Source organism: Choloepus didactylus, chromosome 4 (genome assembly GCF_015220235.1).
Source record: "Choloepus didactylus isolate mChoDid1 chromosome 4, mChoDid1.pri, whole genome shotgun sequence".
Lineage (NCBI taxonomy): Eukaryota > Metazoa > Chordata > Mammalia > Pilosa > Megalonychidae > Choloepus > Choloepus didactylus.
The window spans coordinates 113,464,860-113,489,805 of NC_051310.1; the positions used below are offsets into that span (position 1 = coordinate 113,464,860).

The window sequence follows — 24,946 nt, forward strand, 5'->3', positions numbered from 1 at the left end:
GCATCCTTGTCTTGTTCCTGATCTTAGAGGGAAGGCTTTCAGTCTCTCACCATTGAGTACTATGCTGGCTGTGGGTTTTTCATATATGCTCTTTATCATGTTGAGGAAGTTTCCTTCAATTCCTACCTTTTGAAGTGTTTTTATCAAAAAGGGATGTTGGATTTTGTCAAATGCTTTTTCAGCTTCTATTGAGATGATCAATTGATTTTTCCCTTTTGACTTGTTAATGTGTTGTAATACATTGATTGATTTTCTTATGTTGAACCATCCTTGCATGCCTGGAATAAACCCCACTTGGTCATGGTGTATGATTTTTTTTAATGTGTCTTTGGATTCGATTTGCAAGTATTTTGTTGAGGATTTTTGCATCTATATTCATTAGGGAGATTGGCCGGTAGTTTTCCTTTTTTGTAGCATCTTTGCCTGGTTTTGGTATTAGATTGATGTTAGCTTCATAAAATGAGTTAGGTAGTGTTCCATTTTCTTCAATGTTTTGAAAGAGTTTGAGTAAGATTGGTGTCAGTTCTTTCTGGAAAGTTTGGTAGAATTCCCCTGTGAAGCCATCTGGCCCTGGGCATTTATTTGTGGGAAGATTTTTGATGACTGATTGGATCTCTTTGCTTGTGATGGGTTGGTTGAGGTCTTCTATATCTTCTCTGGTCAGTCTAGGTTGTTCATATGTTTCCAGGAAATTGTCCATTTCCTCTACATTATCCAGTTTGTTGCCATACAGTTGTTCATAGTATCCTCTTATAATTTTTTTAATTTCTTCAGGATCTGCAGTTATGTCACCTTTTTCATTCATTATTTTGTTTATATGTGTCTTCTCTCTTTTTGATTTTGTCAGTCTAGCTAGGGGCTTGTCAATCTTGTTGATCTTCTCAAAGAACCAACTTTTGGTGATATTTATCCTCTCTATTGCTTTTTTGTTCTCTATGTCATTTATTTCTGCTTTAATCCTTGTTATTTCTTTTCTTGTACTTGGTTTAGGATTGGTTTGCTGTTCATTTTCTAGCTTCTTCAGTTGATCCATTAGTTCTTTGATTTTGGCTCTTTCTTCCTTTTTAATATATGCGTTTAGCGCTATAAATTTCCCCCTTAGCACTGCTTTTGCTGCATCCCATAGGTTTTGGTATGTTGTATTCTCATTTTCATTCGTCTCTATATATTTAGCAATTTCTCTTGCTATTTCTTCTTTAACCCACTGATTGTTTAGGAGTGTGTTGTTTAACCTCCAGGTATTTGTGAATTTTCTAAGTCTCTGATGGTTATTGACTTCTAATTGTATTCCATTGTGGTCAGAGAATGTGCTTTGAATAATTTCAATCTTTTTAAATTTATTGAGGCTTGTTTTATGTCCCAGCATATGATCTATTCTGGAGAAAGTTCCATGAGCACTAGAAAAGTATGTGTATCCTGGTGATTTGGGATGTAATGTCCTGTATATGTCTGTTAAATCTAATTCATTTATCAGATTGTTTAGGTTTTCAATTTCCTTATTGGTCTTCTGTCTGGTTGATCTATCTATAGGAGAGAGTGATGTGTTGAAGTCTCCCACAATTATTGTGGAAACATCAATTGCTTCCTTTAGTTTTGCCAGTGTTTCTCTCATGTATTTTGTGGCACCTTGATTGGGTGCATAGACATTTACGATTGTTATTTCTTCTTGCTGAATTGCCCCTTTTATTAGTATGTAGTGACCTTCTTTGTCTCTCAAAACATCCCTGCATTTGAAGTCTATTTTATCTGAGATTAATATTGCTACACCTGCTTTCTTTTGGCTGTAGCTTGCATGAAATATTTTTTCCATCCTTTCACTTTCAGTTTCTTTGTGTCCCTGTGTCTAAGATGAGTCTCTTGTATGCAACATATTGATGGTTCATTTTTTTTGATCCATTCTGAGAATCTATATCTTTTAATTGGGGAGTTTAATCCATTTACATTCAACGTTATAACCGTGAAGGGATTTCTTGAATCAGCCATCTTATCCTTTGGTTTATGTTTGTCATATTTTTCCCCTCTGTCTATTAATATCCTTTATTGTACCCATACCGAATCTCTTTAGTACTGAACCTTTGTCCAAGTCTCTCTGTCCTTTCTTTGTTTCTCTGTCTGTAGGGCTCCCTTGAGTATCTCCAGTAGGGCAGGTCTCTTGTTAGCAAATTCTCTCAGCATTTGTTTGTCTGTGAAAAATTTAAGCTCTCCCTCAAATTTGAAGGAGAGCTTTGCTGGATAAAGTATTCTTGGCTGGAAATTTTTCTCACTCAGAATTTTAAATATATCGTGCCACTGCCTTCTCGCCTCCATGGTGGCTGCTGAGTAGTCACTACTTAGTCTTATGCTGTTTCCTTTGTATGTGGTGAATTGCTTTTCTCTTGCTGCTTTCAGAACTTGCTCCTTCTCTTCTGTGTTTGACAGTGTGATCAGTATATGTCTTGGAGTGGGTTCATTTGGATTTATTCTATTTGGGGTTCGCTGAGCATTTATGATTTGTGTATTTATGTTGTTTAGAAGATTTGGGAAGTTTTCCCCAACAATTTCTTTGAATACTCTTCCTAGACCTTTACCCTTTTCTTCCCCTTCTGGGACACCAATGAGTCTTATATTTGGACGTTTCATATTATCTATCATATCCCTGAGGTCCATTTCGATTTTTTCAATTTTTTTCCCCATTCTTTCTTTTATGCTTTCATTTTCCATTCTGTCATCTTCAAGGTCACTGATTCGTTGTTCAACTTCCTCTAGTCTTGTACTATGAGTGTCCAGAATCTTTTTAATTTGGTCAACAGTTTCTTTAATTTCCATAAGATCATCCATTTTTTTATTTAGTCTTGCAATGTCTTCTTTATGCTCTTCTAGGGTCTTCTTGATTTCCTTTGTCTCCCGTACTATGGTCTCATTGTTCATCTTTAGTTCTTTGAGTAGCTGCTCTAGGTGCTGTGTCTCTTCTGATCTTTTGATTTGGGTGCTTGGGCTTGGGTTATCCATATCGTCTGGTTTTTTTCATATGCTTTATAATTTTCTGTTGTTTTTGGCCTCGTGGCATTTGCTGAACTTGATAGGGTTCTTTTAGGATTTGTAGACCAATTGAAGTCCTTATCTCTAATTTATCAGATCTACAGCTTCATGGAGTACACTTTCTCTAACTAACCAGCAGGTGGCGTCCACGAGCCACCTGTTCTCCACAAGCCAGTTCTCTCCTGCTTAGCCTTTTTGGTGAGTGGGGGAGTGAGTCTTGTGGGGTCCAATTGGTGTACCAAGCTTGCGTGTGTAGTTGGTGTTGCCTGCCCTGTATATGGGGCGTGTTTCTGGGCAGTCAGGGAGGGGGGGGTGGCTCTAACAATCAAATCTCCCTGGTGATCCTAGAGTTTTAAAGCTGCTGCAATAGTCTAATCCTTCAGTTCAGTTCTGCCACAGTTTGTCTCTGCCACTGACCCACAAGTCCTTGGTATTGGCGTATGGCTCCTGAGACTTGCAAGTGGGCCCCTCTTCCAGGCCGTGCACCCCGGGTCCTCTGTTGAGGGATGACTGTGCTATGTCACAGGTGAGTGCCATCCCCCCAGGGCAGTTCTGGGCTGCTGGGCTGTGTAGGGAGGCTCCCAGTCTGCTGAAATGATGGCTTTGTTAATTCACACTGCTCCACCTTCCCAACTCTGGGACAATCAGCTGAGGTTGCAGGGAAGGCTAATGTCCATGCCCAGTTTTGTGGTGTGTGCCTGTTATTTGAAGCACTTCCGTCACACTGGGTTGTCTGGGGCAGTTCTGGGCTATGGGGCTGGTGATGGGCAGGAGTGTTTCCTGTCCACCAGGATGATGGCTGTGAGCGGACACCCCCCTTTTCTTGGGAAGTTGTGGTGTTTAGTGAATTTTCTCAGCCACTGGATTATTGCGTTTTGTCTCAGAGCTCTCCTAGTTCTGCTTTTGACTTGACCTGCCCAAATTGCAAGTCTTTGAACCTTTCTGTATTGGGCTTCTTAGAGTAATTGTTTTAGAAAAAGAAAAAAGGATTAAAAAAAAAAAAAAAAAAAAGGGCCCTCCTCAGAGACCTAATGGGTTATTGAAATGCTAAGAGACAAAGCAACCAGGGCCATTAAGGAAAGGTCCACAGGGCAGAGAGATCAGCTTTTCTTCGGGATTTGCATATGCGCCTCAGGGCCTGAGCTCGGGCCTGAGCTCTGCCATTCCCCTTTCTATGTTCACCAGAACTCCAAAAATCCTCCGCTTTTATTTTGGAGTTTTTCGTGTTGTTTTTTTCCTATGCCTGTCTCCTCTCTGCTGGGCTGGCTGCTCTCAGATTCTCTGGTGTCTGGTCTCCGTCTATCTATGGTTGGAGTTTGGATCAGCAGAATGAGTTTCCGATAAGGGCTGCCACTGCAGTTCTCCCTTCTCCTTCCCGGAGCTGGCAGCCCCTCCTCCCACGGGACTGAGCCTGGCAGGGAGGGGCGTGGGTCCCCTGGCCCCAAAAACTTACAGATTTCGCTGATCTCAGCAGTTCCACATTTTCATGAGTGTTGTATGAAGTATGCCCAAAGTCAGATTGCTCTGTGGTGTCCAGTCCACGCAGTTCCTGGCTTTCTACCTACTTTCCTGGAGGAGTAACTAAAACATACAGCTCACCAGTCTGCCATCTTACCCCGCCTCTTAGACTCCTTTTTAAAGTGTTACTCCTTGATAGCAGAAACCATGCCTTTTAATATATTTCTTTTATTGTAATCTTATAAAGGGTAAATATCTTTTAATGAAGGAAAATGTAAATATAATTTTTTTAAGTTAACATTAATTGGGTTTATTTTCTTTGTTTTCTTTTTTAAATCTTATACAAATATCAAGTGTTTCTACCCTGGAACCTTTGATTACCTACAGCATATCTTTTGTAATCTCACTCAAAGGATGTTCTCAAATTGTTTTATTATCTACTTAGGGAATAAAGTGGAAAAGGTAGAAATAGTCAAATGAGTAAAAGTAAGACCTATATAAATTTTGAAGAAGAAGAAAAGATCATTGTATGCCATAGTGGATCAGGAAACTTTTTTGGCTGAGGTTGAATTCAAGCTAAGGTTTTGGGGCATAAATAAAGTCTGGAGGGACGGAAAGAAGAATAACTTTTCACGGGGGAAACTGGAATAGAGAGAGGCCAGGCGGCAGAAAATCACACTGGATTTTAGGTCTGTGACCTAGGTTTTATTAGAGGAATATTGGTAAATGTGGTTAGAAAGTACTAATAACAACTGCTCTTTCAGAGCTTGCTCTGCGGTCACTGTGCTTAATTTTACGTATTTTTATCTAAGTTAATTTTTGCAAAGCTGAAGTAGATGATATATTACTATTTTCAAAGTCAGAATTCAAACCACTTGACTTCAAAGTCTGGGCTCAGTATAATTGCATGCAAAACTATTAAATTACAGTTAGGTTGGAGGAGATCTTGAATGCCAGGACAAGGTAATGGGACTTTATTCTTTTCCTCTAATTGATACAATAATCATCTAAAGACTCTTTACCAAGAATTCTTTCATCAGACTCCCTAAAATTAATTTGCCTAAAGTTGCAGGCAAATTTGTGGTTCACTCAAAATGTAGGCTCAATAGTGTTAAAGATACTAGAATTTCAGTGCTAAAAGCAAAATCAAGCTTTCAGAAGCCTGAAATAAGTAACTTATCTTTCCTTTTACATTAGGCATCACTGGACTATGGAATGTATTCCCGAGAAGAAGAACTGTTAAGAGAAAGAAAACGCATTGGAACAGTTGGAATTGCTTCTTATGATTATCACCCAGGAAGTGGAACATTTCTGTTTCAAGCTGGTAGTGGAATTTATCATGTAAAAGATGGAGGGCCACAAGGATTTACTGTAAGTTTAAGTGTACTGCTTGTTAAATCTTTTTTTTATGGGTCCTAAAGGTTATTTTCACCCAAATGGGAAGAGTGATTAGCAAACAACCCAAAAGCTTCTATTTACCCACCAACTAAGATATTTAGTAGTGATGAAAACAAGAAATAAGGATATTAATTTCTAATTTCAAGAATTAATAGTTTCTCTAAATTAAGCATTTTTAAAATGCTAAAAACATTTGCTATATAGTAAAGGACATCAATTCCCATTAATATGTAAGTGCTAAAAGGGATTTTTAGAAGACAGTGTTATCACAAGGCAATCTGTTTTTTTGGTTCCCTTGAATGCTTAATTCATCTTAATAAGTTAAGATGGATTTTATTCCAGGCACTTCTTTATGTGCTGTTAAAACTATTTTTTTTTTTGTAGAATTGTGATGATTCTGGCCTTCAATACATTTTTATGGGGAAGCTATTTTATATTGGTAAAATTAGTTTTAAATAGTTAATAAATAAAATATTCAATAAATACATGTTTAATAAATAAAATATTTAATAAATCAACACTCTATTAAACAGGTTTGGGTAGCAAAATTTATGAAGTGCTGTTGTATTGTGTTTCTCTCCTCTCTTGTTACCCTTCGCATTTGAATTCATAGTATAAAAATGAGTCCTTCCTTGTAAGTTAAGGCATATGAAAGTGTATTTTTCTGGGGAGTAATTATAGTTGACATTTTATCCAGAAGTATGTTTTATCTTATAGGAAGGATGCTGGCAAACGAATGTATGTATCATTCTGATACTTGCCTTAAAACGTTGTTTACTTTTCTAGCAACAACCATTACGGCCCAATTTAGTGGAGACTAGTTGTCCAAACATACGGATGGATCCAAAATTATGCCCTGCTGATCCAGACTGGATTGCTTTTATACACAGCAATGATATTTGGATATCTAACATCGTAACCAGAGAAGAAAGGAGGCTCACCTATGTGCACAATGGTAATGCATAGTTAGTTCTTCAAAGCTACTTCCCTGAAAAATATTTTTAAAATTCAGTTTGCTTTTGCTTGTATTTTAAAATTGAAGCAAGCTATGAATTTTAAATTTTAATCTTTAAAATTAAAAGAAAAGAACAGCAAATAAGTGGTGTGGACCACCTGTGTAGTGCTACTTGGTATTAATGTTCATTTTCAGATAGCACAACATTAACATTTCTGACATAATTGTTTATTAAGCCTAATAAAAGACTGCCAGAATTTTCCCAAAACTGTTCTCATTAAAATAAAATTGTTTTTTAAATAATTAGTCCTTGTTTTTATGGGAAACAAACAGAAAAATCAAATAACACTATGAGAATTACCTGAAAATTTATCTCCCCTGTTTGGAAAGCCTACTTAGGTATTTTGTCATAATAGGAAAAACAAAACTTACTTTCTTTAACTGTGTATATTGTGGAAATACTTAATTCATTTTTATTGAAATGGCTGCAATATTACTAAGCACTACTCAAAGCACAGAAAAGATGTGGATATTTTCCCCTAAAGCTTTCATACAAGTGAAAGATGAGGAATGGTATATTGTATTTTCTTTGAATATGTGAAAAAAACTTAAGACTAAACTCTGTTATGAAAAATGATTCTGGAAATTTTGTTCAACTTTTGCTTAATCCAGTGTACATGAAGCTGATTTACCAGGTGTCTTCCTTAATTAGTTGTCTTACTATAGCATATTGATAGCAAAACCTCTTTCATCATGAGGATTATCAGTGTAAAAGCCTTTATGTGAATAGTTGACATTGACAGTAGAAAGAGAATTGAATTAAGAATCAAGAAATATGTGTTCTACCTTTTCAGTCAAACAACAAAAAATATATTAAATTTATATGTGCTGGGCAATGTGGCAGGTACTAGGGATACAGAATCGTATGAGATGTAGTCCTGACCCTCAAGGAAATTAAGTAAAACAAATAACAATAAAACAGAAAAACAGAATACGAGAGACAAAGGATGTTGTAAAAGAACCAATGAGTGAAGGCTTACCAGAAGAGGTGACACCTAAACCAATCTTGATTAACGGTTGGATATTAGCTAATACACTCTAGATAAGGGAGCTACATGAGCAGGGTCTTGATGCCAGACGCTGCTTCACTTCTTCGTATGTGAGGAGTTAGAAGCAATTTGACGTTCCTAAAAAATGAAGTTTGAGTCAAGTAGCAAAAGATAAGGCTAGCAGATAAGAAGGACCGGGGCAAGGATAGCCTGTACCTCACATAAATGAATAAGGACCTTATCATGATGTGGGGGTCCATTGAAAAGTTTTTAGCAGTTGAATGGTGTGGTCAGAGTTGTTTTTGTGGAGAAATCACTTTGGATACTTTGTGGAAGTTATATTTGATAGGCACAAAACTGGAGTCTGGGACACCAACGTTTGTCGCAATGATCCAGGTAATATGGCCGAAAACTAGAGTATGGAATAGAGAAAAGGAGGTGAAGCAGGGAAATTTTAAAGGAAAAGCTGCAGGTTTCTGGTATTTAATGGCTCTCCACTTGAAATCAGGGAATCAGAATAGCTATCAATGGCAGTAGAAAGATTAGGCTGATAGTTACTGAATCAGTGTTAGAAATCCTAGCTGTTTTTTTACACTGTCAAAAAAATGGAACACTCACTAGGTACTAGTTATTGTACTTGTGTCTGGGACTGCAAAGCTCAGATATAACTCTAGGAATTAAGGCATTTTTATAGTCTACTTTTCTTTGATAAAATAACAGCCTTGTTTTCCACACAGTATTATTGTGAAGATTGGAAGAATTTAAAGTAGAAAGCCCTGGAACCTTAAAGAATGTTTTAATAGTGTTTTTACTCTCTATTCATTGTGCATGTAGGCATATGGTTATTTTTTATTACTCAGGATTAGTGTAGTGATTAACAATACAATCTAGAACCAGGCTATCTGGGTTTGAATCCCAGCTCTGAGATTCATTGGCTCTGTGACCTTAGGAGAGTTACCTAATCTGTCTCTTAGTTTCCATATCTTTAAAAAGGTTGATAATAGGACTGTCCTCATAGGATTGCTATGAGGATTAAATGAATTAATATTTGTGAAGTGTTTAGGACACTGCCTGAAAGTTAGTAAGTGCTATATAAGTGTTTATTTAGATAGAAAGGTAGATAGGGATTGAGCATCATCAACTTATTCCGCCTATTCACAATAGGTTTCCAAGGGAAAGTCTACTTTTAAGTGGATTTAGATAGTCAGCATATATGTTTATTCTCTACCTAGTGTGATGGAAGAATTTAAAAGAAATAGAATACCAGCCTTTACTCTCAAATGACTTACCTTATTAATTTAATAAATAACTAAGAATTGAGATCTGTAATAAGTGATGAGGAGATACCAGTGAACAGTACCAATCCTCATATCTGAAGAAGACCAAAATATAAGACAATATAGGAGATAAACTTTGGAGTAGTTGAAAGATAAAAGAAAACTGAGCGCTAGTCTTGGCTTTAACTTTAATTCCAAAATTCAAAAAGCTCTGAAAATGAAAGCTTTTTCATTAATTTAGTGCTGAAACTTACCTGGTGGTAAAACCTGACCTGAACTGACCTTAAGATATTTATAATCTTAATCCTGCTTAGTGTGGCAGTTCATAAGTTTGCTGCAGGAATATTGGTGTATTTGATTACAAGGTATTTGATAAACCTGCTAGAGATGTTACTTAAAATATGATGGATGTACAATATATGTAAAATCCCCAAAATTCTGAATTCTAAGCACTTCTGAACTCACAGTTTTCTGGTAAGGTTGATACTGCACATTTATTTCAGACATACAGAAAATGCAGGTAAACAAAAATAATAAATTGAGACTTGCCTAAGAAAATAAAATCACTTTGCGATACTGCTATATATCTACTAAGGCTGGCTAAAATGAAGAAGACTGAGAACACCAAATGTAGGAGAGGAACTTTTTACACATTGCTGATAGGACTATAGATAACACAACCACTGTGGAAAACCATTTGGCATTTTCTTATAAAGTTAAACCAACACTTAACCATGCTACCCAGCCAGTCAACTCTTAGATATTTACAATAAATGAAAATTTATGTCCACAAAAATCCTTGTACAAGAATGTTCATAGAAACTTTATTCATAATAGCCCCAAATTGGAAATAGCCCAGATGTCCACTAATAGGAGAATGGGTAAAAGAACTGAATTATATTCATACAGTGGAATACTATTTTGCAATAAACAGGATCAAACTGATACATGTAACAACACTGAAGAATCTCAAAAAGAAGTCAGACACAAAATATATACTGTATGATTTCTAGACTATGCAAAACTGACCTAATGGTAGTAAAAATCAGATCAATGATTGCTTCTGGGGCAGGAGTGGGCGTTGACTAGGAAGAGGCATGAGAAAATATTATGGGGAGTTGAAAATGTTCTTTGACTAGAAAGAAGTGTGGTATACAAATATATGCATTTGTCAAAAATAAACAGTACATGTAAGATTTGTAAATTATACAGCAATTGGAAAAAGACTTGCCCATAATTCTACTACTTGGAGATAAGCCCTGATAACATTTTAGTTTGTATCCCAGTACCTAAAATATATGCATATAACATTTTTATAAATGTAATCATAATGTACTTATTTAGTAATTTGCTATGTTTTATTTTGCTTAAGTATATTGTTAACATTGCCCTATGTCACAAAATCTCCTATAATTATGGCTTTGTGATTTGTTTTTAATTTAAGCAAGAGTTCCCTTCAGATTATTAGTTGGCAACCTAAGTGTAAAACAGATAAACATTGAGCTGCTTTGGTTGAAAGGAAGGAAGAGGAGAGAGAAGTGTTGAATTACATGATCTGTAAAATCCATTTTAGGTCTTAAGATCTACTTCTCTGTATAGAGTTACAAGTCACTATGACCCTTTATGAGTATTCTTTTTCCCATGATCCTAACAACAAAATAACAATGAACAGTTAGTCTTCATAACAACTTTACAAGGTAGGCTTTTCTCCCCATTTATACGTAGAATACTTCAGTTGTGCAAGAATGAGTGATGGGCCCAAGGTCAGACAGTTGGTAAATGATAGAATTAGATTTGAACTCTGGTTCTAGAGTCTACCACTATATTGCAGCTACCTCTCAAACTGAGTTCTTCTGCTTTACCTAAGAAAAGATAGCTTCCTGTGATAATGTTGCCTTTTATGTTTGTCCAGAGCTAGCCAACATGGAAGAGGATCCCAGATCAGCTGGAGTTGCTACCTTTGTTCTTCAAGAAGAGTTTGATAGATACTCTGGCTATTGGTGGTGTCCAGAAGCTGAATCAAGTAAGGGAATTCAAAGTAATATATCATAGGTCAATTAAAAGTATTCTGAAGTTCAGCTGCCATTTGGTTAAGTGCACAGATTCTGTATCTTAGATAATAGATTCTAAAGTGATGAAGACTGGATTCTACTAGTAGTTATTTGGAATATACAGACTATATCCCATTATAATGAATTCTAATAAAAACATTTATATTGTTTAGTGCTTCAGATCCCTCACATCCCTTTGCCAGTTTTTCATCTTAAAGCTGGTATTGGTAATGTCAGTGGCTACATTGGTGGCAAAATAAAAAATACCACATTCTAATAAGTCTTTATAAGAATATATGATTGAGATAAAGTATCTGCATGAACAGGTGGCCAAATTGGTGTATGAACAAATGGAGGAAAAAAGGGAACAAATCCCTTCTTCTGGGTGAATTTTCAAGTATTTTGCTACCAGCCCTCTAAAATAGTAGCTTTCAAACTTTTTGACTTTGATCCAGTTTAGAAATTTGTTTACATTGTAGCCCAATACATTGTACATATACTGTACAGTATATATAAAACAGAAAACAAATCTCATTAAGTAATATATTTCCTGTGTGATGTACTCTAATATTGTGTAATCTTTTAAATTACTAAATGTTTTGTCATAATTTTGTTAGAAAATGATTTTGACCTGAAAGAGAAACCATTCAAAACAACCAGACTCTATTTAAACAGCATTTATGTTTTTTATAGGAAATATTATAAATGTAATTAGATAATTCCTTTTTCAACAAAGAATGTACTCATTTTAAGGTATGTAGAGACCAAAACCCTTCAAAAGTGTTTTTCCCATCTTAAAAATATATATACTTTCTCTCTTCAATTTTTGCCCTCCAAAAAGAGTAACCTTTAGATAGTAAAAGTGGTCTAGGAATAATTCATCTTGCCACTTGCAAAGACTAGTGATATCTTCATACATAAAGGGCAACATTTTTACATAAATTATTTTCACTATGGGCGATCTAATACTAGAAGGTGTGGTCGGTTATGAGTGCTTTCTGGATTAATTCTTCTAAATTTTTAACATCTAAATTCCTTTTAAGCTCCCAGTGGTGGCAAAATTCTTAGAATTCTGTATGAAGAAAATGATGAATCTGAGGTGGAAATTATTCATGTTACATCCCCTATGTTGGAAACAAGGAGGGCAGACTCATTCCGTTATCCTAAAACAGGTACTGTAATCTACCTGGTGTTTATATTTATTCATTTCCTCTTTCCAGACAAGATTCTCTCTGCAGTCACCCAAAGATAGTCAGCATTGGTCATTGATAGCCTTAGTAGAGATGGGTTCATTAAGTGTCACTATAATAGATTTTTGAATTATAGGCTTATCCTTTTTCATTATTTTCAAAGGTGGGGATGTGCACAGAATTGGTTACTTCAAAGAATGAATAAGAAGCTGCCTTTGTAAGCAAATAAAAGATTTCTAAGGAATTACATTCTTAATGTATTAGTGATTTTTCCCCATTTTGCTGTTTACAGCATTCTAATTGTAAAATGATACAAAATTTCCCAACTTTATTTCCTACTGACTCTTGATGTTTTTCAGCCTCCTTTTTTTTTTTTGACACCCACATTAAAAGATAAGAATTTGAAATGGTGCTCTGAGATTCTTTTGCAATAAAGCCCTGACTATATAGAATATTTCTGACTTAACTGAAATGTAAAGATGTTGAGTATGATAAAATGCAGTCTCACTAGTTCCCTGCTTATGAACTAAAATAGGCATTTCCTGAGATCATTTAAATAGTAAAGTTGTTATCTGACCTAAAAAAAAAAAATGAGTAATTTCGGATATACATTACTTTTAATTTATGTCTCTTTCTAAAGGCACGGCAAATCCAAAAGTTACTTTTAAGATGTCGGAAATAATGATTGATGCTGAAGGAAGGGTGAGTATTAAATGTTGAATTGACTATGTTATTTGACTAGCCTACTCAGTTAGTCAAGTAGAGATCTTAAATATACTTTTTTATTTTTTGTATTCATTGAGCTTGCTGAGACAGCTGTGGATCATGATTTCAGGTTGACCTGAAATGTATATTCACCAGTTATTTCCAATAGTCTTTATTCTTTGCTTTTGTTAATTCTCCAGATGACTGTAAAAAAAAAAAAGGTATTGTGGTTGTTAACTGGTTAGTTACCTTCTGTGTTGGGATGTCTATGGTGGATTAAATATCTCAGGTTTCTTTTGTACAGCTGCTTTCCATTTGGGCAGTCAAATGCTTAAAAGCTGCATGAATATAAGGTTATTAAAAAGCAGTTTTCTTTGCTAGACTTTTAAAGGAAAAATATTTGCTTAGTCAGGGCCATTTCATTAATATATTACAGAATATATTTTCAGCTAAAATATAGGTAACTGAGAACTATTTTTCTTAGAAACTAGATTAGATCTAAAGTAAAAAAAAAAACTGGATTCTCACAGCTTACTTCTGGTTTTGCTATATCTTGCATGTGGGTTTTTGATACCTAGGTCTAAAAAAGGTATCATGCTGTTAGATAATGGTTTAAGTAGACTAGGGAGCTAGTTATTATCTAAGTTTTCTATAACTGGATTCTTTTTTTTTTTTTCTTCCTTAATAGATTATAGATGTCATAGATAAGGAACTAATTCAACCTTTTGAGATTCTGTTTGAAGGAGTTGAATATATTGCCAGAGCCGGATGGACTCCAGAGGGAAAATAGTGCGTATGTTAAATTGTCACCACTTTACAACTAATTTATGTTCCAGAGCTTTAGAAATGTCTGTGCTGTTAGGTTTGCCTTATAGTTAGACATGCCTTCACATGTAAACTTGCAGATGAATTTTTCCTGAACTAAGTGGACTTGTGGATTTGTGAAAAAAGGATTACAAGCTTAAGTGTATTCTGTCTCTTAAGTCATGGTTTCACAGTGCTATTTGTGGTTAAATTTTATGACTTTAAGGCTCACACTTAAGTGCTGTGTTTTTTTACTTGCATAATTTAAGCAGAAATATTTGTAAAGCTTTATGTAAAGATGATTGTATATAGTTTCTGTCTAAACATAGATGACAGAAATTTTATGAGTCTAGCATTCATTCATTCATTTATAAATAAATAAATAACATAAATACAATATAAAATTGTCCATTTTAACTACTTTCAAGTGTACAATTCACTGGTGTTCAGTATATTCACAGTGTTGTGCTACCATCACCCTTGTCCATTACCAAAATTTTTCCATCACTCTTGGTAACCTGTAATTTACTTCTTGTTTCTGAATTCACATAGTCTAGTTATGTGATAATAGTGAAATCATACATATCTTTCTTTTTGTGTCTGGCTTATTTCACTCCTCGTGGTATCTTCAAAGTTCAGCCATGTTGTAGCATGTATCAGAACATCATTCCATTCTACAGTTTAGTAATATTCCATTGTGTGGATATACCACATTTTGTTTATCCATTCATCCATTGATGGACACTTGGGTAGCTTCCACCTTTTGACTGTTGTAAATAATGCTGCTATGAACATTGGTGTACAAATTTCTGTCTGATCCGTACTTTCAGTTCTTTGGATATATACCTAGAAGTGGGATTGCCAGGTCATATGGTAGTTCTGTGTTCAACTTTTTCAGGAAACGCTACTGTTTTCCACAGTAATTGCACCATTTTATATTTCCACTAACAATGTTCAAGGGTTTACCTGGCATTTATTGATGCTAGGGGGAATAAACAATTTCAAAGGCCGCCTGTGGTTTTAGAAATTTAAAGAAAACTGCTTTTTAAAAATGTTATTCAAGTTTACCTTTTTAAAATAAATGTAGAGTATTTTTAATTAACTATTTGTAAATGATAGGGGAGAGTGGAGAGTATTTTTCGTTTCTCGAGAGCTTGCTTTATTTCTAGTGCTTCTCTTTTATTTGTTTAAATAGTGCTTGGTCCATCCTACTAGATCGCTCCCAAACTCGCCTACAGATAGTACTGATCTCGCCTGAATTATTTATCCCAGTAGAAGATGATGCCATGGAAAGACAGAGACTCATTGAGTCAGTTCCAGACTCTGTTACACCATTGATTGTCTATGAAGAGACAACAGACATCTGGATAAATGTATGCAGTTTTTCCTGTACTTGTTTAAATATTTTCTCAGAATGATAAAGCAAATTGTTTCATTGCAAACTATGAAAATGATTTTTTTCCCAGTACAAAGGAGCCATATTATTTCCTTAGTTTGACTATTTCAAGTCTGAGTGATGGTTCTAGAATGGAATGATTTATAGATAGAAATCCCTTGCTGCAGATTTGCTGTTGGTCCTGGATACATCAGATGTTAAATATACAGCATCATCTAAGAGGACTTCAAAAGACCTGTCTAGAAAAGACTTTCTCTTTTAAGTTGGCCGACTATATCAAAATATACCAGTTTGGGACTGAATTTTGCATTTTTCAATTCACCAGAAAAAACTCAAGGTACAAAATAAGTAAATAAAGCCAACTCACTCACTGGCTGCATATAGACCTCATATGATTCACATAACACAGATGAATGTCTGTTTTCCCCTCAACTGTTAGAATATTTCTCTTTGGGAAAGAAAATTTTTTAAAAATTTTTTCCTCATCATTTCTGTAATAGATTTATTCTATTAAACAAACCTGGCACCATATTTCAAAGGATTACAGAGACGGTGAGAAAAGGTTTTTGGTTACATATTCTTTTTTCTCCATGTGAAAACATTTATTTCTCAATGGATCAAATATTTGGCTAAAGTAAGATAAATGCTAAAGGGCCAGGCAAAATCTGTAATTATAAATATACCATACACTCTTAGTACTGACAATTGTTTATACTTCAAATATGTTTACAAAGTAATGCTACTTTCTCTAGCATAATTAATTTTGTGTAGTATTTTCATTAATGTGCATAGTAAATTAAGCTATTCATTTTACAGATCCATGACATCTTTCATGTTTTTCCCCAAAGTCACGAAGATGAAATTGAGTTTATTTTTGCCTCAGAATGCAAAACAGGTTTCCGTCATTTGTATAAAATCACATCCATTTTAAAGGAGAGCAAATATAAACGATCCAATGGAGGACTGCCTGCTCCAAGTAAGAAATTGGTTTTTATTAAAAAATATTGGGGGCAGAAGGTGGGAGGGACACAGTAATGTATGTTTCTTTTGTGTACTTTATAAACATCAGTACTTGCTTCATTAACCTTAAATAGTAAGTTTAATATATGAATACATGCATGTGAAAAAAACAGGACAAAGTTCTTGACAGATAAACAAGAAGTTATTAATAGTGGGATCTCTGGATAGTGGAATTACTTATTTTTACTTTCTGCTTTTGCCTTGGTATAATTTTTAATTTGTTTAAAGTGAGCCCATACTATTTTTATATTAAGAAAGCTATTTTTTAAATGTTATACAATTATTAGTATTTTTTACATACTGGGTTTTTTTTTTATACTCTCTGCATCTTCACTGAAGTCAATATCAAGAGATATAGTTTCATCTCTTTGGATTGATAGAATTAGGTTGCCCAAAGTAAAATTAAGTATTGTGTCAGCTGAAGTTAATTTCTCTTTAAAAAGTGTTGGTTTCCTTCTAGGTAATATAACACAGAATGGATGTGCAAGCCTAGAAAAAGTGGAATGGTACATTGAATATTTACTTCTCCATTTTTTTAAACAGGAGTTTTAGTAGTCTGTTTTAATAATATAGAGTTTGTTTTGGCACTTTATGTTACATTCTGTTACATGCTTTAGAGCTGTTTTAACGTAACACATTCAACATGGCCTTTTAGATATCATTCCTATTTGGGAAATGGTGAGCTACATCTAGGGGCTAGCAGAGTGAATACTGTCTTTGACTCTGCTGCTTTTTCTTAGCCTAATTTTGTAAGGCAGCAAGATCTTGTATATCCGAAGTAAAGAATGTCTTCCTTGAGATCCTTAACTTAATTTGGCCCTCAGTGTAAAATTGCCCTTACCAACTCTAATGTTGTTCGGAAATTAAATCCTTGTAGGGAATTTCCAGAAAGTTTAATGATGAAGACTAGTCAAAAAGCTGTGCATTAATTAACTAAGACAGCGGTTTAAGGACAGCAATAAAAAGATGGTAATTTAAAATTGTATGCCTCAACTGAAGAGTGTAAGAAGAGTGTTAACACATCTCGGAACACCAATCCCTGCTCCCTGTCAGTGTCTATTTCTGGGCCCCTCAGGTTGTCTACCTCTCCTTTCCTTTTCTCTCCATTCGTCTTAATTTTTCTTGTTTTTTCCTTTTCCTTGATGTCCACTTCATTTTCTTCCTCCCTTCATGTTTCTTTCTTAAATGATTATAATGTGAAACAAATAGTTTTTGTTATATATGTGTTAATATTTTCTGACTGTAAATACTAAGTTGAATTTTTGTATCTAAGAACAATTAAACTAAGTAGATTTTTTTTCACTTGTGTGGGCCCCTTTTTAAAACCCTATGTCATATTATGTTGTCTTCAACTGTCACTCCCCATAGTCCTATATATTAGAAGCTAGAAAAAGAGAAATGATTTTCACTTTCTAACCTCCTCTTTAGGCCACTGAGAGAGCCTCATCTGTAAGACAGAATCTCCTAAAGATAAATGGGACGTGTTGGTATTAACTATGGCAAAAACTTACTCAGGGTTGGCTTGTTTGTTTGTTTTGTTTTGTTTGCAAATGAAAAGCAATTACATTAAAATTCTTCTGTGACTTTGAAAATAGTTTGTGGGATTTCTGAAAGAAATGCCTCAGTCAAGCCGTTAGACTTCTTTGTTTGGCTAACCAAAGGTCTGAGAATGCAAGTGCTTTTGAATTTTTTTCCTAGCTTCGCTGTAAGAATCTATTTTGCTATTTTCACATTATCTACATGGATCCTTCCATCATTATTCCAGAATATTGTGAAGACTTATGACTTGAATTTTTTTAAAATATACTTTTTTATTGAGATTATTGAGATGAAATTCATATAATATAAAATTAACCATTTTAAAGTGAACAATTCAGTAGCATTTGCTACATTCACAATGTTGTACAACCACTGCCTCTATCTAGTTCCAAACATTTTCATCATCCCAAGCATAATTTGGATTTTTAAATTCAACTTTTTTTGGAAAAAGAGTATGGAATACTATTCTTCATTGTTTCATTTGCTAATAGTGTTGTATAAAGTACTGAATTATAACTATATTTATCTTTAGGTGATTTCAAGTGCCCTGTCAAAGAGGAAATAGCAATTACCAGTGGTGAATGGGAAGTTCTTGGCCGGCATGGATCTAATGTATGTTCTTTTTATTATACTCTTTGGTCAATATCTGCTGTGTGTATGCAGTACTAAAAAGCAGTAATGCAACTTGACCACAGTGTGTTGAAAATATTAAGTTAGGGCCTAAAGGAACTAAAGTTGTTGGAAAGGAAGAATCTTAGTTTAAATTATAAATTTTACTCATTTTATAGCCCTGGTATTGTATGTGTTCTGGTTCCAAATGGTCACTATTTTTGAATATGTTGTTGCCATCTAATAAGGAAAGAGTTGGTACACACTTTCAGATTCTGGCAAAAATTGTGTGTTAGGATGTAGTTTGAAAATTATTTTTAAATCTCTTAAAAATACTCATCTAATTTCTATATTAGAAATCTCGTTTACATCTAATTTCTACATTAGAACTCACATTTACTACTTCTAATATTGTAATGATCTTACATTCCTACCTATCTCATAACTCTTAAGTTTTCAGCCAGGCCCTGCAAAGAGTGATGAGCATTTATACAGAGCTTATATTGACAAGGAAGAGAAAGGAAGTCCATCCACTGTTTTCCTCTTAGCATGTAGATTTCTGTGACAAGTCAATGGATCCTGATTTTTTTTCTTTTCCCTTTGATAATACCTTGCATTTATTTCAAGTTAGGTGGTTAGTTTCACAAGATCTCTAAGAACTCCATCCTTGACATGTGTGATACATACAGTTAAGTCAGTGAGATTTCCTCTACTTGATATGGAGTTTATTGAAGAATTATGTGTACTGGTTACTAGAGAGGTTACTGGTAGTCCCTGGGGTGATTACAGAGAAAGAATGAATCAGATCTGGGTCCCAGGTTTTTTTTTGTTTATAAATTTTTAGAATATCATAAGTGACCTTTAAAGTCCAATTTCCACTGAAGGTTTCACATGGCCTTTTGGTTATATATCCAAATATATTTCTTTCTGTTTAGGGACCTCAGACATTATCATTAGCTGAGAAAAATACTAGTGTACAGATAATAGAAAACTACACTAATGTAAATTTCATGCTGTGTAATGGATGTAGGTAGGATAAGAGCCATTAGATAATATTCAAGCAACTCCCCAAATATTATTTTTGCAAAGCTGAACCTTATTTGGGCGCCCTAATTTACTCTCTACTAGTTGTCATCACGTGCTTCAATTTTCTTCCTCCTTATGTTACGTGATGAATTTGTCTCTCCTTCTTCCTCTTCTATTTCCCTTCTCTCCTTGTCCTTTTTGTTGTTGTTACCTTTTTCCTTCTCTGCTTCTGCCAGTGATCCTTTTCCCACCCAAAGATTTCAAATGGCAGTAATGGGTGAACCATTGAGACTTTTAAGCCTGTGTGCCCTGTTGAGGGATGATTTTCAAAATATGGTCCCTGGGCCAGCTGCAAAACATCAATATCACCTGAAACTTGTGAAAAATTCAAGTTTTGGGACCCATCCTAGAACTTCTAAATCAAACTCTGTTTGTGGAGCCCTGCCTTTGTGTTTAACAAACCCTCTAGGTGATTTTGATACTCCTGTAGTTACATGAAACAAAGAAAAGATGGAAATAGGGAATCAACTGGCTATTTCTTCAGTTTTAAAAGGCCCAGCTTCCGGCTGCTCAGTCAAGTGCAGAATCAGTCCTAATATTTTGCAGAGATTAACACATACCTGTGAAGTTTCATGAATGTTTGTTCTACGTTTCCTATCATTTATATCCCTTTCTGTATACGTCATATGGGGACCTATAAATTGCAACGATATTATTCATTCACGTTAAAAAATGTTTGATGATGGAGAAGAAATGTGATATTTTAAAACAGCTCCTTTTAGACATGTATCTGTGGGTTTTTTCTGTATAAAATATTACTTTGAATTTTATTAATCAGTGTTTGAGTAGGGTGGTAGAAGATTTTAAAAAGGCACAGTAGGCGGGAGGCCAGCTCTGAGGAGGAGGGTGCAGGGGTGCGGCTGGCTACACTACTTTCTCCAGATATGTTAAAGCCAATCATCAAATTTATATGGAAGGGTAAGGGACTCCAAATAGCCAAAACCATCTTAAATAGAAGAATGGAGTTGGCAGACTCACACTCTCCTATTTAAAAACTTATTGCAAAGCTACAGCAATCAAAACAGCATGTTATTGGCACAAAGACAAACAAACAGACCAATGAAATCAACTTGAGAGTTCAGAAATAATTCCTCACATACATGGCCAGCTGATCTTTGACAAGAGGGCCATGTCCACTCAGTGACTAAAGAACAGTCTCTTCAAATGGTCCTGGGAATACTGGATATCCATATGCAAAAGAAGGAAGGTTGGAACCGTACTGCATGCCATATACAAAAATTAACTCAAAATGGATCAAAACCTAAGAACCAATACTGTTAAACTCCTAGAAGAAAACGTAGGGGAGAATCTTCAGGACCTTGTGTTAAGCAATGGTTTCTTAGATTTCACACCAAAAGTATAAGCAACAACAAAAAAATATATAAATGGTCTTCACCAAAATTAAAAATTTCTTCACATCAAAGGACTTCACCGTGAAAGTAAAAAGAGAACCTACAGAATGGGAGAAAATATTTGGAAAGTACATATCTGATAAAGAGTTAATATGTAGATTATATAAAGAAATCTTACAACTCAACAACAAAAAGAAAAACAACGCAATTCAAAAATGGACAAAAGTGCTCACTTTGGCAGCACATATACTAAAATTGAAACAACATGGAGATTAGCATGGACCCTGTGCAAGGATGACATGCAAATTCATGATGTGTTCCATATTTTTCTTTTTCTTAGTTGCAAGGATATTAGAATAATTAGAAGGAAAGCATTGAAATGGAACTGTAACCCATAACATCCTTTGAAATTTGTTCTATAGCTACATGTTAAATTGTAGTTTGAAAGCTATACCTTTTTGTATATATGTTATATTTCACAATAAGGAAATAACTGAAACTATGATATTGTAATTCATAACAACTGTGAACATTTCCTATATAACTACTTGTTAAATCATACTTTGAAAGATATTACCTTTTTGTATATATGTTATATTTCATAATAGGGAAATAACTGAAACTGTGGAATTGCAACCTATAATCTTTGAAATTTGCTATTTGTTAAATTGCACTTGGAAAGCTATCACTTTTAAGTATATATGTTATATTCTACAATTTAAAAATATGATTAAAAAAATGGACAAAAGACCAACAAAATAGACATTTTTCCAAAGAACATAATGCAAACAGCCAATAAGCACATGAAAAGATGCTGAACTCATTAGCCATTAGGGAAATGCAAATCAGAACCACAGTGAGGTATCATTTCACACCCACTAGAATGGCTACTATTAAAAAAAACAAAAACAGAAAATAAGTGTTGGAGAGGATGTGGAGAAATAGAAACTCTCATTCATTGTTGGCAGGACTATAAGATGGTACAGCCGCTGTAGAAAACAGTTTGGTGGTTCTTAAGTAAATTAAGTATAGAATTATCAAAGGCCCAGCTATCCCACTTCTAGGAATATACCCAAAAGAAATGAAAGCAGGGACTCAAACAGATATTTGCACACTGATGTTTAGAGAGGCATTATTCACAATTGCCAAAAAATGGAAGCCAACCAAATGTCCATAAACAGATGAATGGATAAAGAAAATGTAGTACATACATACAATGGAATGTTATTCAGCCGTAAGAAAGAATGAAGTTCTGATATACGTGACAACATGGATGAAGTTTGAAAACATATTGAGTGAAATAAGCTAGATGCAAAAATATATGAATTCAATGATATGAAATAATTCAAATAAAATTTAGAATACAGGTTACTAGTAGCTGGGGTGGGTGTAGAAAATGGGGAGTTAGTGCTTATATTGCTACAGAGTTTCTGTTTAGGTGATGGAATAGTTTTGGTAATGGATGACAGAGATGGTAGCAAAACATTGTGAATGTAATTAACACCACTCAATTATATATTTGAATGTGGTTAAAAGGGCAAATTTTAGGTTGTATATTTCTTATAAGAATAAAAAATTTTAAAAACCTGTATAGTACAAATGTGAACCCTAATGTAAATTGTGGACTATAGTTAATAGCATAATTATGATACTATTATTTCATCAGTTGTAACAAAGGTACCAAACTAATGCAAAATGTTAATAATAGGGAAAACTGTGTATGTGGGGGGGGGGTATTTGGGAACTCTATCTTCTGCATTATTTTTCTGTAATCTACAACTTCTCTAATAAAAGATAAATTTTTTAAAAAGGCACAGTAAAAGAAAAACATTTATTTAGACTCTTACCATAATTTGGGAAGAATATTAAGTGAATTTAGTGGTAAGCTTACTTGTAGTTTTTGAGTTCTGAATGAAGACTTGAATGATCTTATCCATGTTTTTTTATAAACTATATCAGTATTGAAACTGATTCATTTCAAATATTCTTCAACCCAATAGATAAAACACTTCTGCAATTTGTACAAAAGATCAAAAAAGTACTGCCCGAGGTAATGCTGCACTGAGAAATATATAAAATGCTAAAATTAGATTCTTTCATGTATACATTAATGGCTTGCCCTAACCTACTCTATACAGTATTTTTTCCCCTCTGAAAAATTATTGTTTTAATGAAATAATTATTGTATCTTAGGAAAAGCACACATTCTGAACAGATAGAAAACTCTGCCAACAGCATGCAATATAGGTATCTTTTTTTAAAGTATTAGAGCATTTGTAAATTTACAGAAAAATCATGCAGCCATTAAGTACAGAGTTCCCATATACCCCATCCCCTCCACACACATGCACACACAATTTTCCCTATTATTAACATTTTGCATTAGTGTGATACCTTTGTTACAATTGATGAAACAATATTATTACACTTATTAACTAAAGTCCATAGTTTACATTAGGGTTCTCTCTTTGTGTTGTACAGTTCCATGGTTTTTTGTTTTGTTTTGTTTTTTTCCTTCTGATTCTGGTATATACAACCTAAAATTTCCCATTTTATCCACTTTCAATTATACAGTGGTGTTAGTTACATTGACAGTGTTGGACCCATCACTATCATTCATTACCAGAACTCTTCTATCGCTCCAAAACAGAAACTCTGTACCAATTAAGCATTAACTCCTTATTTGCCAGCCCTGCCAGGCTCCTGATACCCTGTATTCTGGTTTCTGACTTTATAAATTTGCATATTCTAATTGTTTCATATAAGTAAGATCATAAAATATTTGCCCTTTTGTGTCTGGCTTATTTCACTTAACATATCTTCAGGGTTCATCCATGTTGTAGCATGTATCAGAATGTCATTCCTTTTTATGGCCAAAGAATATTCCATTGTATGACTACCACATTTTGTTTATCTATTCATCTGTTAATGAGCACTTCAGTTGCTTCCATCTTTTGGCATTTGTAAATGATGCCGCTGTGAACATCGGTGTGCAAATATCTGTTTGAGACCATGCTTTCAGTACTTTTGGTATATACCTAGAAGTGGGATTGCCGGGTCATATGATACTTAACCTGTCTGTCAGAGGAACTTCAAAACTGTTCCACAGCAGCTGCACCATTTTCATTCCCACCAACAGTGCCTAAGGGTTCCCATTTCTCCACATCTACTCCATCACTTTTAATAGTAGCCATTCTAGTGGGTGTGAAATGGTATCTCATTGTGGATTTGATTTGCATTTCTCTGGTGGCTAATAATGTTCAGCATCTTTTCATGTGTTTATTGGCCATTTGTGTATCTTCTTTGGAGAAATGTCTATTCATGTCTGTTGCCCATTTCTTTATTGGGTTTTCTTTTTGCATTGTAGGCATTCTTTATATACTCTCACTATTAAATCTTATCAGATATGTGGTTTCCAAAGATTTTCTTCCATCCTTTAGGTTGTCTTTTTACTTTCTTGATTAAGTCCTCTAATGTACAAAAGTTTTTACTTTTGATGAAGTCTCACTTGTCTATTTTTTCTTTTGTTACCCATGCTTTTCTGTAAAGTCTTGGAAACCATTGCCTAACACAGTGCTAAAAAGGTTTCCCTATGTTTTCTTCTGGGAGTTATATAGTTTGGGTACTTATATTTAGGTCTTGAATCCATTTTGAGTAGATTTTTGTGAATGATGTGAGATAAGGGTCCACTTTCATTCTTTTGCATGTGGATATCCCGTTTTCCCATAACCATTTGTTGAAGAGACTATTCTTTCCTATCCAATGGACTTGGCACTCTTGTCAAAATCAGTTGGCCATAGATGTGAGTGTTTATTTCTGAACTCTCAGTTCGGTTCCATTGGTCTGTATGTCTGTCCTTGGGCCAGTGCCACACTGATTACTGTAGCTTCATAATAAATTTAAAATTGGGAAGTATAAGTCTCCCAGAAACTTGGTTCTTTTTCAAGACGGTTTTGGCTATTTGGGGTCCCTTACCCTTCCATATGAATTTGATGTTTGGCTTTTCCATTTCTGCCAAGAAGGTTGTTGGAATTTAATT

General features: G+C 34.6%; 1 protein-coding gene and 1 non-coding gene across 10 annotated transcripts in view; both read left to right on the forward strand.

The window, feature by feature from the left end:
• DPP8 (dipeptidyl peptidase 8) overlaps window positions 1-24,946 on the forward strand; it is a 76,297-nt gene that overhangs the window by 22,977 nt on the left and 28,374 nt on the right. For all 9 annotated transcript variants that reach the window (XM_037833672.1, XM_037833663.1, XM_037833667.1 and 6 more), the window contains 9 exons: window positions 5,674-5,847; window positions 6,661-6,829; window positions 11,068-11,178; window positions 12,250-12,378; window positions 13,037-13,098; window positions 13,790-13,890; window positions 15,101-15,278; window positions 16,118-16,277; window positions 18,393-18,472. In XM_037833672.1, coding sequence (XP_037689600.1) covers window positions 5,674-5,847; window positions 6,661-6,829; window positions 11,068-11,178; window positions 12,250-12,378; window positions 13,037-13,098; window positions 13,790-13,890; window positions 15,101-15,278; window positions 16,118-16,277; window positions 18,393-18,472 — 1,164 coding nt within the window. The remainder of the gene's footprint in view (window positions 1-5,673; window positions 5,848-6,660; window positions 6,830-11,067; window positions 11,179-12,249; window positions 12,379-13,036; window positions 13,099-13,789; window positions 13,891-15,100; window positions 15,279-16,117; window positions 16,278-18,392; window positions 18,473-24,946) is intronic.
• On the forward strand, window positions 21,133-21,236 carry LOC119533546. Its single transcript, XR_005216673.1, has one exon. It is a non-coding gene; the product is annotated as a U6 spliceosomal RNA (small nuclear RNA).